The 13460-nt window shown below is 41.5% G+C and overlaps 1 protein-coding gene across 1 annotated transcript; it reads left to right on the top strand.

Moving 5' to 3' along the window:
* Nucleotides 1–335: 335 nt before the first annotated feature.
* Nucleotides 336–3161, top strand: CITED2 (Cbp/p300 interacting transactivator with Glu/Asp rich carboxy-terminal domain 2). Its single transcript, XM_026070083.1, has 2 exons — nt 336–551; nt 1184–3161. Exon 2 carries the CDS (start codon nt 1191–1193, stop codon nt 1893–1895), a length of 705 nt encoding a protein of 234 aa, XP_025925868.1. The 5' UTR covers nt 336–551; nt 1184–1190; the 3' UTR covers nt 1896–3161.
* The last annotated feature ends 10299 nt before the right edge of the window (nt 3162–13460 follow it).

Here is a 13460-nt window from a genome sequence, read left to right as displayed (position 1 = left end):
CCGCGGCGCGGCACGGCACGGCACGGCACGGCACGGCACGGAGCCCCGCTCTGCCCACGGCGCGGGGCGCTGCCGCGGGTGGCGGCGCGGCTGCCGCGGGCGCGGGCACAAGTGATCAGCAAACACACGTGTGGCTCCGCCAGAAGGAACAGGATTCCTTGGATGCCTTCCAGATCCGCCTGGCCCTTTCTGCGTGTCTCCGTGTGTGTGTGAGCGTGTGTGCGTGTGTGCGCGCTGGGTTTTTTTTTTCCCTCGCTTGCTCCAGGTTTTACTTCTGGTTGCCTGTAAGGGTTTTGCTCCTCCCTTCTGAAATCCTATATTAGCTGTGGCCAAAGCTGGGTAGGAAACACAGCTCATTGTTGGCAAGTGCCGATGAGCCTCGCGGAGGAGTGAAAAACAGCTTTCGGTCTGCGGCAGCGGCAGCAATAGCAATAATATCACCATCACGTAAGCACGGAGGAGAGAGCCAGGGAAGCCCTCTCTATGCTGGGTGACTTTTACTGACTGATTTCACCGACACCTTTGAAGCGAAAGAAGAAAGAAGCAGGGAGGTGAGTGTGGAGGTTCGGTGGCTGGTGTTGTGTGTCCCTTTTGTGTGCAACAGGAAAAATGTGACTGCTTAAATACACGGAAAAAGGTAGTCCTCAGCTGTGTGGCTTAATCTGCTTATCTGTGCAGTACTATATTTAAAAAAGAAATCTTCGGACTTAATTCCAAAAGTTGCTGACAAGGGCTAGGTGGGACGTATTTAATTCTTTGCTTGTTCTCTGCAAGTTACGAAGAGTGTCTTTTAAAAATATTCCCTCTCCTGGCAAATCCAGGGGGCTTGGGAGCCTTTTGAACGAGGTGTTGCTGTATGCAACGCTTTCCGCTGATAGGTATGCAGAAGTTGAAGTGGGAAGGCGTGTTGCTCGTTGGATTTGCAGAGGGGACTGAGATTTTTGTACTGCAGACTCGTCTTTTATTTTTCCCTTTGTACTCTACGGTAGAGTCGTGGTAGGAGGGGTGGGGTTTTTTTGTTGTTTTTGGGTTTTTTTGCCTTTGAAAGAGAGGACGGCGGGACCGGCGAAGTCATTTCTCTCGGGGACAGATACATGCAGCGAGTTCCGAAGAGGGAGATTTGATGTCTGAGGGTGTATTTTTTTTCTTTTTTTTTTAATATATTCCCATGCTAACTTTCTAGGTGGGAAATGGCAGACCACATGATGGCCATGAATCACGGGCGATTCCCTGACGGATCCAGCGGGCTTCACCACCACCCTGCCCATCGGATGGGAATGGGCCCCTTTCCTACCCCCCATCACCACCACCAGCAGCAGCAGCAGCACGCCTTCAACGCCTTGATGGGCGACCATATACATTACGGAGCTGGAAATATGAACGCAAATAGCGGGATCAGACACGCCATGGGGCCCGGGAGCGTGAACGGAGGGCACCCTCCCAGCACCATGCCCCCCGCCGCAAGATTTAGCGGCTCCCAGTTCATGGCCCCCCCCGTGGCCAGCCAAGGGGGGCAGCTGACGGCGAGCATGCAGCTCCAGAAGCTGAACAACCAGTATTTCAGCCACCACCCCTACCCTCACAGCCACTACATGCCGGACTTGCACCCGGCGAGCCACCAGCTGACGGGCAGCGGGCAGCATTTCAGGGACTGCAGAGACCCCAAGCACGGCGGCGGCAGCGGGCCGCCCGCCGGCCCCCACGGCCCCGCGGCAATGCTGCCCCCCAATGTCATAGACACTGACTTCATCGACGAGGAGGTCCTCATGTCCTTAGTCATCGAAATGGGCCTGGATCGCATCAAGGAGCTGCCCGAGCTGTGGTTGGGACAGAACGAGTTTGACTTCATGACAGACTTCGTTTGCAAACAGCAGCCCAGCAGGGTGAGCTGCTGATTCACTGAAAACAAACAAAGGACTTTCTATCGGTGTGAATGAAAACATTCCCTTAGACACAGTGTCTCACTTTTCAGTGCTTGAAAAGGTGAGAATCTGGAAAGCAGAGTAAACTATGCGCTTGTATAAATTTTTTTTTAATTGCTGCCACTTTTTTTTTTGTAGCTTTGACACTCACTTCCCCTCCTGTAGGAATAATTTCTAGCTAACTCTGCCTTTTTATGTTGTCCTCCCCCTCCCCTTCTCTCTCTTAATTTCCTCGCAGTAACATGTCCATAATTTCCACAGTGCTGAACTGTTAGATATTAATCTTGGCAAATTGCTTAATCTTGTGGATTTTGAAAATGATGATTTCCAATGACTTGAACTGCATTCAAATTCTGAGTGAACAGGGAAAAAAATTTCATTAGTTGGTTGCATGTACTTTGAAGGGCAGATCCTACTGCACAAATGCTGCCATCTTGCTTAATTTTTAACTATGCATTGCAGTGCAGACTAATAAATATATTTTTTTTGAATAAGCTAAACTGGAAGCTTAACAGATGTGGGCCAAACCTTTCCGGATCAGGAAAAGTAATACTGTTACTTAAAGTCTGCTACCCGATTCCCCCTCCCCCATATGTACAGACAATAATATGGTGTGGATGGAATGTTGACTAGTGGCAAACATTTCACAGATTTTTTTTTTTTAATTATAATTATTTTGTTTCTGTCTTCAGCATTTTGACACTGTGCTAATATAGTTTATTCAGTACATGAAAAGATACTACTGTGTTGAAAGCTTTTCAGGAAATTTTGACAGTATTTTTGTACAAAACATTTTTTTGAGAAAATATTGTTAATTTATTCTATTTTAATTTGCCAATGTCAATAAAAAGTTAAGAAATGCTTTAGTTTTTCTAGAAGTCATTTACCAGTATTTTTCTTCAAAACTCCCCATTGTCCCTGGTAAGTAGAACATCTATCTGTACAACTGTGTTGGTGTTCAAAAAGACATTCCAAAATAGAAAGTACGCTGCACCCATATATATGTCATGGTGAACTCAGTAGGTGAGCAGGATTTAAACATACTTACAGCATAAAGCCTCATACGTAACATTGTAATATGCCTGTCAATGTGGTTTTATGAAAAATAAAGTTGCCAAGATGCAACTTTTTTGTGACTTGCCAACATACTTGCTTTAAATGTAGTTGTCCAGAGTTATGATGCATAAAGTATTTATTATATTTATCTATTAAACTTGTAATTTTATAAATCCTCTTTCACTTATATAGTAGACTTTGTTCTTTTGTATATTTATTATCTCACCTGGAAGAGCTATGTAAACGATCAACTGTTTAAGAAATAAGTATTTGTAACGTGGGGAAGGAGGGTGGTGGGTTTTGTCCTGTATCTCTTCCTTCGCATGGTTTACCCAGGAGATTGCTGCATCAGTCCAAATCTGCATCACATCAAAATCAACTACWCTACACTAAGTCATTTCTAATGACTTAGAAGAAGGCAATAACTAACATATATCCCTAAAATATTCCACTGCGGGACATCTCTAACCTCGTTCTCCCAGAAATTACCACCAGCTAAAGCCACTGGGACAAATTCATACAGATATTCTGTAAATATTTGGGAGAAAAATTTGCATTATTATAAGGCAACTGACACCTTGTTCATTCAGTGCCAACTGTTGCAGTCTTCTCCCCCCTCTCAGCCTTTGGCAAAGGTCCCACTTAAGTTATTACTTCAGTAAGGACTGCAGGATCAGGACCCTAATAATACATGTAATCCCACTTAGCCACGCTTCTGAAGTTTAACACAAGACTGACAGCACCGTGCTTTCTTTTCGCTTACTTTTTCAGCCTTCTGTTCCACATTTATTAGGAAAAAAAACAGCATGGTGGATGTAGTTAAATTTTAAACCTGGACATGTAAACAGGGGAGGATATTGCCACACAATGGGAGTGTAAATAGCAGTGTTTTGAATCAAGCTGGGAAATTAAACTGATTACTATTGCTAAAATTGTCCCAGCTGGTGATAGAAGTGGTACTTTGCCTTCTTTTCCTTACACGGACATGAAATAGTGAATTTGTTTTATGAATGTAAAAAATAATACATGTATTAAGATATTAAAAAAACTAGAATTAAGGAAGCGTATACACTTCTGGGGACACCTGATGATAAAATAATCTCTGCAGTTAGTAATAGCCCATTCCTAGAACACTTTCAGCACCCAAGAATTTAAAAAACAACCGTCTTGTTTCAGCCAGTGATTGCTTATGTTTTACAACAGTAAATTTAACATCAAATGGCAGTGAATCATAATTTATCAACTCACCAATAACTTAAAGAATGTTTAGAATATAGCTGTAGTTTTAAGAGTCATTGCCCAGCTCACCGCTATATAAATCCTTTTCCCATTTTAAGGGCGTTTGGTCTGCACATGTTGCATTGCCCTCTTCTGCTACAGTTTGGGAGGGTGATTTTTCTGATTTTAATCAACTTCCTATAAAACAGACTACCAAACCGTGTGCATACCAAATTGCATAGATGTTTAAATCCTCCATGATCTCCTAAAACAAAAGGGAATATTCTTCCTTTAATGATAAGCACTTTTGCTTCATAAAGTTGGTTAAATAGATTTATCACAGTAGAGACATCACTACTTAAGTCTGTCAGCATTAATCCTTGCATATAAGCTTTTCCAAGAATAGGCAGTTTCACAGGCATGCTGGTGTCTATTTGTGTACCACTCCTTGTAAAACTCCTAAGAGCCACTGCCTCTGAACAACAGCAGCTACCGCAAGCACTGGCTTTGAGCAAGGCATTGTCAAGGATTTTTATGATTTCTTAAAAGTATACCCCAGGGAAATTTGCAAAACAATCATATTGCCTACATTGTCACTTAATTTCTAATGAAGAGTCATATCCCAGTGGATATGGCAACTATATATTTTCCTATTCATAATATCATCTACCAAGCAATATTGGGGGCCTGACCCTCATCTTCCTGAAGTGAACCCCCTGGCAACAGTCCCAATGGCTTCAGCTGAAGCAGTAATAGGCCTTCAAGTTGAGTCTATCTAGCCTCTATACTGTTTATAAATATGTTAAAATAATTTATTATCTGAACTAAGTGATTAATGAAAAATGCACAACGACCTACTTTTCCAGCTACTGCCAGATACTCGCGAACTATGTTGCAGTCTTGTGTCCTATTAAGTTGCTTTTAGTACAGGAAACTTGACCTCTGTACTTTGGCTGTTTTTCAAAAAAACTTCTAACATGGTCCATGAGGTCTGCTCTTCTTTAAGCCACGTCCATAAATAGCCACGCGGCTTTATTTGGCAGGCAGATCGGCCCTAAGCCGCCGCGCAAAACACGCAGGCAGGGAGATAGGTGCTGCCTGGGACCCTCGCCCGGCGGCTCCGCGGGGGGGACAACCCACGGGTGGGAGCAACCCACGGCGCAGAGGGGCGGCGGCCCGGGGCGGCGGCGGCACCTTCCCCCTGCGCGGGGCCGGCGCGCTCCGCGGGCACCTGCGCGGCGCGGCGCCACGGCGCCCCCGTGTGGCGCCTCCCCGCGCCGCGCCGCCGCCGCCCGGGGCCGCCACCGCGCCGCTCTCCCGCGCCTGCCCGAGGGTCTCGGGAGGGTTTTGGGGAGCGGACCTCGTGAAAACGTTTCTGTTGGTCTCCGTTTTTTTTTTTTTATGTAATATAAACTGGGATTGTCCCCCGCTTATCTTGTCTTGCTAGGGGGGTTGGAAAATTCTAACAGCTGGATCTGCAAGAGTTCCTTTTATTTGTTTCTTTTTTCTTTCTTCCTTTTTTTTTTTTTCGTTTTCTCCAGGAGGTGTTTTCCACAGGCCAGATCGGTTAGGGAAGTTGGATGCTGAAACCCTGTGGATCATTGGTGTTTGACTGAGGGCGATGAATGACATATGTCTGTGGAGTCACGTCATGGTACATAATACTTCTTCAGGGCACGGTTAGCTTCTGTGGCAACATCTTACTGCAGGAGCCATCCTGTTCCTGCTGGCCTCTGGCCTCCACTCTCCTGACTGTGCTGCTCAGTGGGAGTTAATGGGTAAGCTGGTACCAAAAGGACCAATACCCCTTTGCTTTAGAAATCTCTGCAAAACTGAGTGGTATAGAGGGGAGGCAAATGATATTTAAAAAGCAGTTCTTGTCCATGACCTTACACTGTCCTCTTTGAAGCCTTCATTTCTTCCAATATATTCACTGTGGGACCACCACAGGCAGGAATAAGAAATGCCTGTGTTGTTATGGATCTGGGCTAACACATACCGACCTTAACCTGATCTAGTTCTGTATCATCACTCATAGGGATAGAAGTGTGAACAAGGACTAAGTAACATTGACAAGAGTTGTTTAAATGACAAGACRAAGTATTTGTTTAAATATTTAGGCAGATATATTTGTCAGATAACACTCCCTGTGCAATAAAACTAAGATTAGGAATCAAAGGAATTTGGAACCCAAGGCAGTAGCATTTTCTCTGGGGTTCATGTATTCCAAGTGCATCATTTTGTCAGCACAAAGGAGGTGCTTTACATAGTTCCTGAAAATGTATTTACACATTTCAATATGGTGCCGTTATTGTGCTCACACACAAGATAAAGCTGAGTCTCAGTAGCTGTAACAATAGCAAAATACATCAAATGACCGAACAGATGAGACACTGTATGGTCTCTGTTATTCTCTTTGCTTCATTTTAGAAAGACATTTGCAACACCAGGTTTCTAGTAGAGATGGATCAGGTATTTCAGTCCCAGTCCATCTGCTGTGCCCTTCCCCCCTTAAAAAATTAAAGCTGGACAATTTGATCACAAGCCTAAAAGAGATTTAGAAAGACAGATATTTACCATATTAAAAGTAAGCAAAAGGCTTTCCAGATAATCAGGCTTCATAAAATGCTAATCACTTTTCTCACTTTTTCCTTTCACCAGGACATTTTGTTAACTCTATTTGAGCATTCATTTGGCAATATATTCCCTATTTTATCACTAATAAAGTAAAATAAAAGTAACTTTCAGAACTGTCGAGATCCTAAAACTGTGGCTCAAGTTAGGAGTCTGAGTACACAGCGTTTTTTCAAATCAGAATCTAAATATTTAACAGATACTTGTCACAATAAGATTCTGAAGGTGAACCTGCTTACGTGCAGTTTTGACAAAGAGACCAAAAATTCCACTATGAAATTTATATTGCAGCCTGCTTAGCTAATATTAGAGCATTGCACAGGAGAGCGTGAAGTTTATGAAAGTCTATAAAAAGTCTTATCTGCTGCTATTCAAACAGAAGTAACACAGAGAACTTCAGATTTCTCTGTTTGTCCAGATAAGTGTTTAAGGGCTTGTTGCTCAAAATCTTCTCTGTTTTTTTTCAACTACATTAGCTGGTCTAATAACTGATATTATCTCTGTCTACAAAGCTTGTACAGTTATATGTCCTCCATCAGCTCTGTACAAAGTTTAAAGTAGGTACTTGAAGGCAGGAATGGATTCCTGGAATTTTCCAAAGATAGAAAATTAAACCAAGCCTCTGAACACAGCTGCTATGATAGAGAAGTTAAATAGTTATATTTTGTATTACAGGCAGTATGTTGGGTTGCTTATAGGCAGGCTGCATTAAGGCTAGCATGTGATCTGATGAGGTGAAAAGCAAGGTATGGACCCAGGTATGGAAATGGATATGAAGCATATCTAAGTGGTAGGCAGATTTGCAGAAAAAGAATAGTTGCAATCATCACAGGGAGAGTTTTAGGGAATAGGTGTGGAAAATAGTCAAACCTAACGCACAAAATATAAGCAAGTGGCCACTTGTGGAATGATGACGACTACTTTTTGATTTTGCTTTTAATTTCTGAACGGACACAACATTGTAGGCCAGAGAAATGCAGAATTCAAGAAAACATGACATGTTAACCTTCTTCACAGACTATTATTTACAACACAGAGCTGAATTCTCTCTGGCTGAAGTCAGTGGCAAAACTGCTGTTGAATGGAGCAGCTTAAGCCCGCAATCAGGTGTCCCATCTGCTCTGCTGTGGAGGATGGGTGGGGAGCCACGTCCTTGCTCCCACAAGCTGACTAGGGAACGTTCCCATTCTCAGTCTGTCACCATGCTAAAAGCTGGTTTAGTCAAAACATAGACTTGAAGCCTTTGCTCAATCCTCCTTATAAAAAACACCCTCTCTCTTTTTAAATCCCCTTTAATCCACTGTTTCTGGCTCATCTGGCAAGATTCTTTTTCAGTAGCCAAGAAGCCTCACAGGCCTCATGTTTTCTCTTGTCCTCACTTGAGCTTAATCAGGATGAAAATAAGCTGTCTCAAGTGTTCTGAGCCAGTAATGTGTTTGCCTTTGGGATGTACCATCGGTCTGTGCGGTGGTTGATTGCAGACATGCCCTAGCATTGTAGGGGAGGGCAACAGCTGATCTGTCACGAGTCACCTTGTGTGTAACTTTCCCCTGTAAGGACAAGAGCAACCTCTGACGGGCATCTTGCCCCGTCCCCTCGTCCGCAGATATGGACCTGCTACAGAAGAGCCTGGTGCACTGTGCTGCAAGCCAGCAGACCACATCACATGCCTGCTTTCTCTTTTTCTTATGCTTTTGCCTTTTGAGAAGAGATCCTCCCTCCAGACCTTTTAATCAAACATTTTACATTAAAGACAACAGTGCACAGATAGTCATGAAGATTTTGTTAAGGAGCTCTTTAAATTGTGAAGCTTACTTGAAGGTGTTGCAATTCAATTTATATATTGAAACAGAGCTGGAGTAATTTACGATGACAGTCAAAAACATATACATATGGCTGCAGAAAAGCTGCAGTACTGGGCGTTTGTCCACTAGGTGTAGCTGAAACTCTGCATTTCTTATCGATTTGAGAAAAAATCTTTAAAAGAGCAGCTTTTTAATTTGATTTATAATATACATTTTAACCAAATGAAAGGTAGTCAGAATGAACAGTGATAGATGCTTATGGACTGGAGCCTTTTCCCAATTCTTTATATTTCAAGAATTCCACAATACCATCACAAAAATTAGATTAATATGCTCAGAAGGACTCTTTACACAGTTTCCCAACCTCTAGCCCAGGATTCTTCTTGACACGGTTCATTTTACTTGTAAATATCACAAGCAACGAAGTCCTCTCCATAGAAAGCTATTATAAGATTTGGGAGGCTGGTTTGGGTTTTTTTTTCTGTTTTGTTTTATTTTGCCTCCCCCCACCCCAGCAGTATTGCCAGAGGCTCTATTTAAAAGAGGAGATTGGCTCTACAGAAACCTGTCAAGTGAAGCACTTCTGAATTCCAGAGCTGAACTCTCCATTATTATTCTGGCCTAAAGAAGTAAAGGAGAATATTTTGCCTCCTTGCTTCTCTTTTAGGTCTCTGTAGTTCTTGCTATATCTAACAGCTTTGCCCTAAATGATGTCCTCATCCCTTGCTGAAGATAAGGGACCTCAAAAAAAGAAACGACTTAGTGTGTAAGCTACATTCAAGAGACACATTTTTTGGTTTCTTTTTTGGTTAGCTTTCAAAAGGCAGTGGTCTTGATTTATGAATTGCGAAGGTTAATAGGAATTAAAATTATTTTGTCCACTGTGATTTGCCCAGATAACCTTCATCACCAAAATCTAGATTGATGATGAAGGTGAAGTTCTGACCCAGATAACTGCTTGGCTAGTGGTGTCTAAGTCAAAAAATCAAGGCTTGACTGACAGATTACACAGGATAGCTGTACCCTTGGAGACCCCTTTGAAATGCAGGCAGTCCTCAATGCTGAAACTGCATTGCATATTGTAAGTCTGACCCAGTTATTGCAGTGTTCCCTTAAGTCATCCCACCTGTGTCAGTGGGCCTAATAATGCATTATTCATTTTAACAGGACTGTTCATTGCTTGGCTAGAGTACGAAGGTCTTGTAAATCCTTCTTGAGAATCTGGAATGATATAGCTGGAGTCCCTAACTGAAAAAGTTAAAATACTGTGTGAGCATAGCACTACAGGTGCAGATAATAACCATCCTCTGTAACTCCCAACCCCTTGGCTTATGATGATAATTTAAGATGGGTCAGGATTCACAGTCACTAGGATGACCAGGTGCCAATTCAAGGTCCTTAGTAACTTCACTCACAAATAATATCATGTATTTGAGTATATTCTTAATGTGGTGCTTGGGTCAGGAATGGATTGCAATATTTTCCAGTCCATGTTTTCCTCTGTCATTAGCATATTGTTATTTATTATTGTCATCATAATTCTAATAATGCTTTAATGGGACTTTATGATGACCTCTTCCCTCAGCATCAGGTGAAATAACCTGAAAGTATCTTCTTCCTTGGCTTTCTTTTTTTGCATCACCATGGTWGCAGGTGACCTGTAACTCCTGAAGAGGAAAGGAATGTAGCTGGAAAGCAGAGTTAGATACTTTCTGCTAAATCTCATTGACCATTTTTTCCTAAAATGTTTATTCCCAAAAGTGAAGAGCCTGAAAACTCCAAACTGCTTTTGGTCAGTGGCTTATGCCAGCCTCTTTCATTGTGAGGAAATTGCATGTTACTTTTTAAGGAAACTTAAGTATATGCAGTGTGAGTTCTCTACATTCATGCATGTTACCTCTTAGGGGTATGGATATTTTCCTCTTTGTGTTTATTCTACCTAAATAGTGAAGAAATAGAAGTATATTATATTTCATCATCCAGCCAGTTCAGACTGCCAGTAAAGCATCCACTGTTAGCAGGGAGGGTTTCATACTTTCCTTTAGAAATGCAAGTTGCCAGCTTATACAAAGGCAGTTACTAGATTCACAGTTCCTCAGCATTTGTTACCTGAGATGGATGATCATGCTAAAATGCTGCATTTCTCTCTTCTTCTACTTTTTGATCAAGGTTACCTGGAAGATCCGTGACCTGTGGGTCTCTAGGAAGGAACAGAATGGCAGAATAGGACTTTGACATTGATAAAGCATTAGAAGGACCCAGCTAGTCAAACATTAGCTGGTGACATAAAAGGAAAGAGAACACAGGCCAGATTTAAAGGAATTGTATGTTCTCTTTGTTTGCTGTTGGTTGACACACAGGAAGTTTCTGGGCAACTTATTGCTCAATATGCCCTCCAATGACTTTTTCCTTTTTACGCTTGTTTGGCAAATAAATGAGGAAGAAGGATAAGACTAAGGACAGATCTTTTTCCATGCGCTGGTTGGTGAAACAATCTACAACCTTCCAAATAGCGACTATTCTGCCTACTCTACTGGATGATCTCCCAGTGACTAAAGCTCACAACAAGCACTTTTTCCTCTACTCCATACAGCCTGTGGAGGCAGAGAGAGAACTTTCAAGTTCCACATGCATTCCGCAATACAAGGAAAATTCTTCACTTAGTACTGCTGGTCACTGGCAGGCTGTTTTCCTACTGCTTATATTGCATAAAAGTGGCCCTAAGGTTGGTGTGAAGCTTACCAGAGTAGAAGGATACTCTCCAGTAGTCTCTTTCCAACAGAAAAACTGTAAAAAAATAGCTCTGGGTAAATGTGTTTCTTACCCTAAGGATATTCTTCAATGTAGTGCTAAGGGTGACTGGCAGGTTGGTAAGAAAGTTATTGAGATAAAGATTCACTCTCTCAGCCACTACAGCCAGTGTTGTCTTTCTCAGTGCTCCGAAATGACTGAGACTTGTTAAAGGGAACAAAGCTCATAGAAGAGATGCTGATAGAATGAACGTAAATCTAAATGCATTTATTTTAACCCCATTTATTACCCCACTCTTTTTTCAAAATTTGCCTAGCTTTATGGTTTAAGAGTTTTAAGGGAGTCTCTTCATTGAAAAGTAGAGGCTAATATTAAAGAGGGTGAATGGCTTGTTATTTTGTGTTGCTGTGGCACACAGTGGTCCAACCAGAGAGCAGGAGTGTACAGTACAAGCATGCAACAGAAAGGTGGCCCTGGCCCTGGAGAACTTACACAATTACTACGTTATAAGATAGGGAAGGAAGGTAGGAGGCCAAATGATAAGAAAAAAAAGAAAAGAAAACATACTGAGAAAAGGTAACACTTATTAATTATTAAAATGACAATATGACAGCCCCAGATTTTTATTTTCATGGTCCTCTGTGAGCTGTCATAGTCACAACCTCTCAAATGGCTTGGAGGTCCCACAGATTTCATGTAAATTTCCAAGTTCGATTTTCCATGGTCATGTTCTGTGGACAGTTCTTTTGAATAGGGAAGAGTACATTATACTGGCTAACACTTAAGCCCTTGGTCCTATCATTTACCTAACTTAGCCCTCCCACTCTGTGCAAAACAATGCAGTTTATAGAGCATCTTCATTCAAGCTGACTAGCTGAATCCTCTGAAATTCACAACAGATATAAAGCCCTTTGCAATAAGGGCTTTACCCAACATTTYTGTGAGGTAGAACTCCCTTTCTTTCTAAGTATGCTTCTAATTCCAGTCCTCATGTATAAGGCAAGCATGCCACAATTAAAGTAGAAAATAATCCCAACACATCTTGTTCCCATCTGCATGACATTGGGCAAGTCATTATTTATTGTTTATTAACATATAACACTTTATGCCTCAATTTACCCTTTCAAATAATGAATACAGTGTGCTTTGTAGCTTGTTGCTGCCTGATGTTGAACTTGCTTAATAGATAATATTAGATTCTTGCATGCAAGCTACTACACAACTGGAAATTGCTGTTACAAAAGTTTTTGCTACATCTTTAATTCTAAAAGTTTGATTAAATATTTTAACCAGCAAGCCATGAATTTGTAGTAGAATATATTTTTGGCTTATAAAATGTAACGAACCACCAAAGAAAAAGTTTAATAAGGGAAACAGTAATTAGGGATGTCTTCCAATGTCATAGGAACACAAACAATATTACAGATGGTTGCTGATGATTTTAGAGTATCAGAGTGAAACCAAATTGTTCTCACTGATTCCAAGAGGGGTGCTAAATAGTTGATTTTCCCCTGCTTCAGCAATTCCCCTTACTCAACTTGTTTGGGAGTGTTCAGTCTACATAATTGCTCTGAGGTTATTGAGGAACACTGCAATCTAAACCATACTCTCTTTCAGAGCACTGCATTTAGAGGGAAAAACTTTTAAAATTCATAGCAGTAGTAGAGTTTTGGAGGTATATCTGAAGATATCCAAGACTATATATTACATATATATTTGTATACTCCCATTGAAGTCCGTGATCTAAATTAGGGACCAAATTTGCTTCTCACAATAAATATGACTTGCATAAGCTTTTTATGTACCCAAAATGAATATTTATTATATTCTAAGGAAAGTATTGACATTGGTGTCACCTCTGTCCTATTTGTCTTTCAGCTCAATAAAGTATGTAAGTCAGTCTGATTTTCTTTTCTTTATTCATCCCTTCATCTTTTGGGTTTTATTTTCTTCCTCCATCTTAACTCATTTGATCCCCCAAATGTGGCATGTTTGAGAAGGTGATTCTGCCTAGACAGCTAGAAAACCCTTATCCACATGTACACTTAAAGCTGTTTCACAGTTTTGATCCGTT

The sequence above is a fragment of the Apteryx rowi genome, unplaced genomic scaffold (genome assembly GCF_003343035.1).
Source record: "Apteryx rowi isolate R43461 unplaced genomic scaffold, aptRow1 scaffold_303, whole genome shotgun sequence".
Classification (NCBI taxonomy): Eukaryota; Metazoa; Chordata; class Aves; order Apterygiformes; family Apterygidae; genus Apteryx; species Apteryx rowi.
The sequence above is the reverse complement of the archived record's forward strand: the minus strand, read 5'-3'. Positions and strand labels throughout refer to the sequence as shown.

What these genes read in the sequence shown, in the direction of transcription:
- CITED2 (XM_026070083.1), top strand. Translation starts at nt 1,191, where the DNA reads ATGGCAGACCACATGATGGCCATGAATCACGGGCGATTCCCTGACGGA.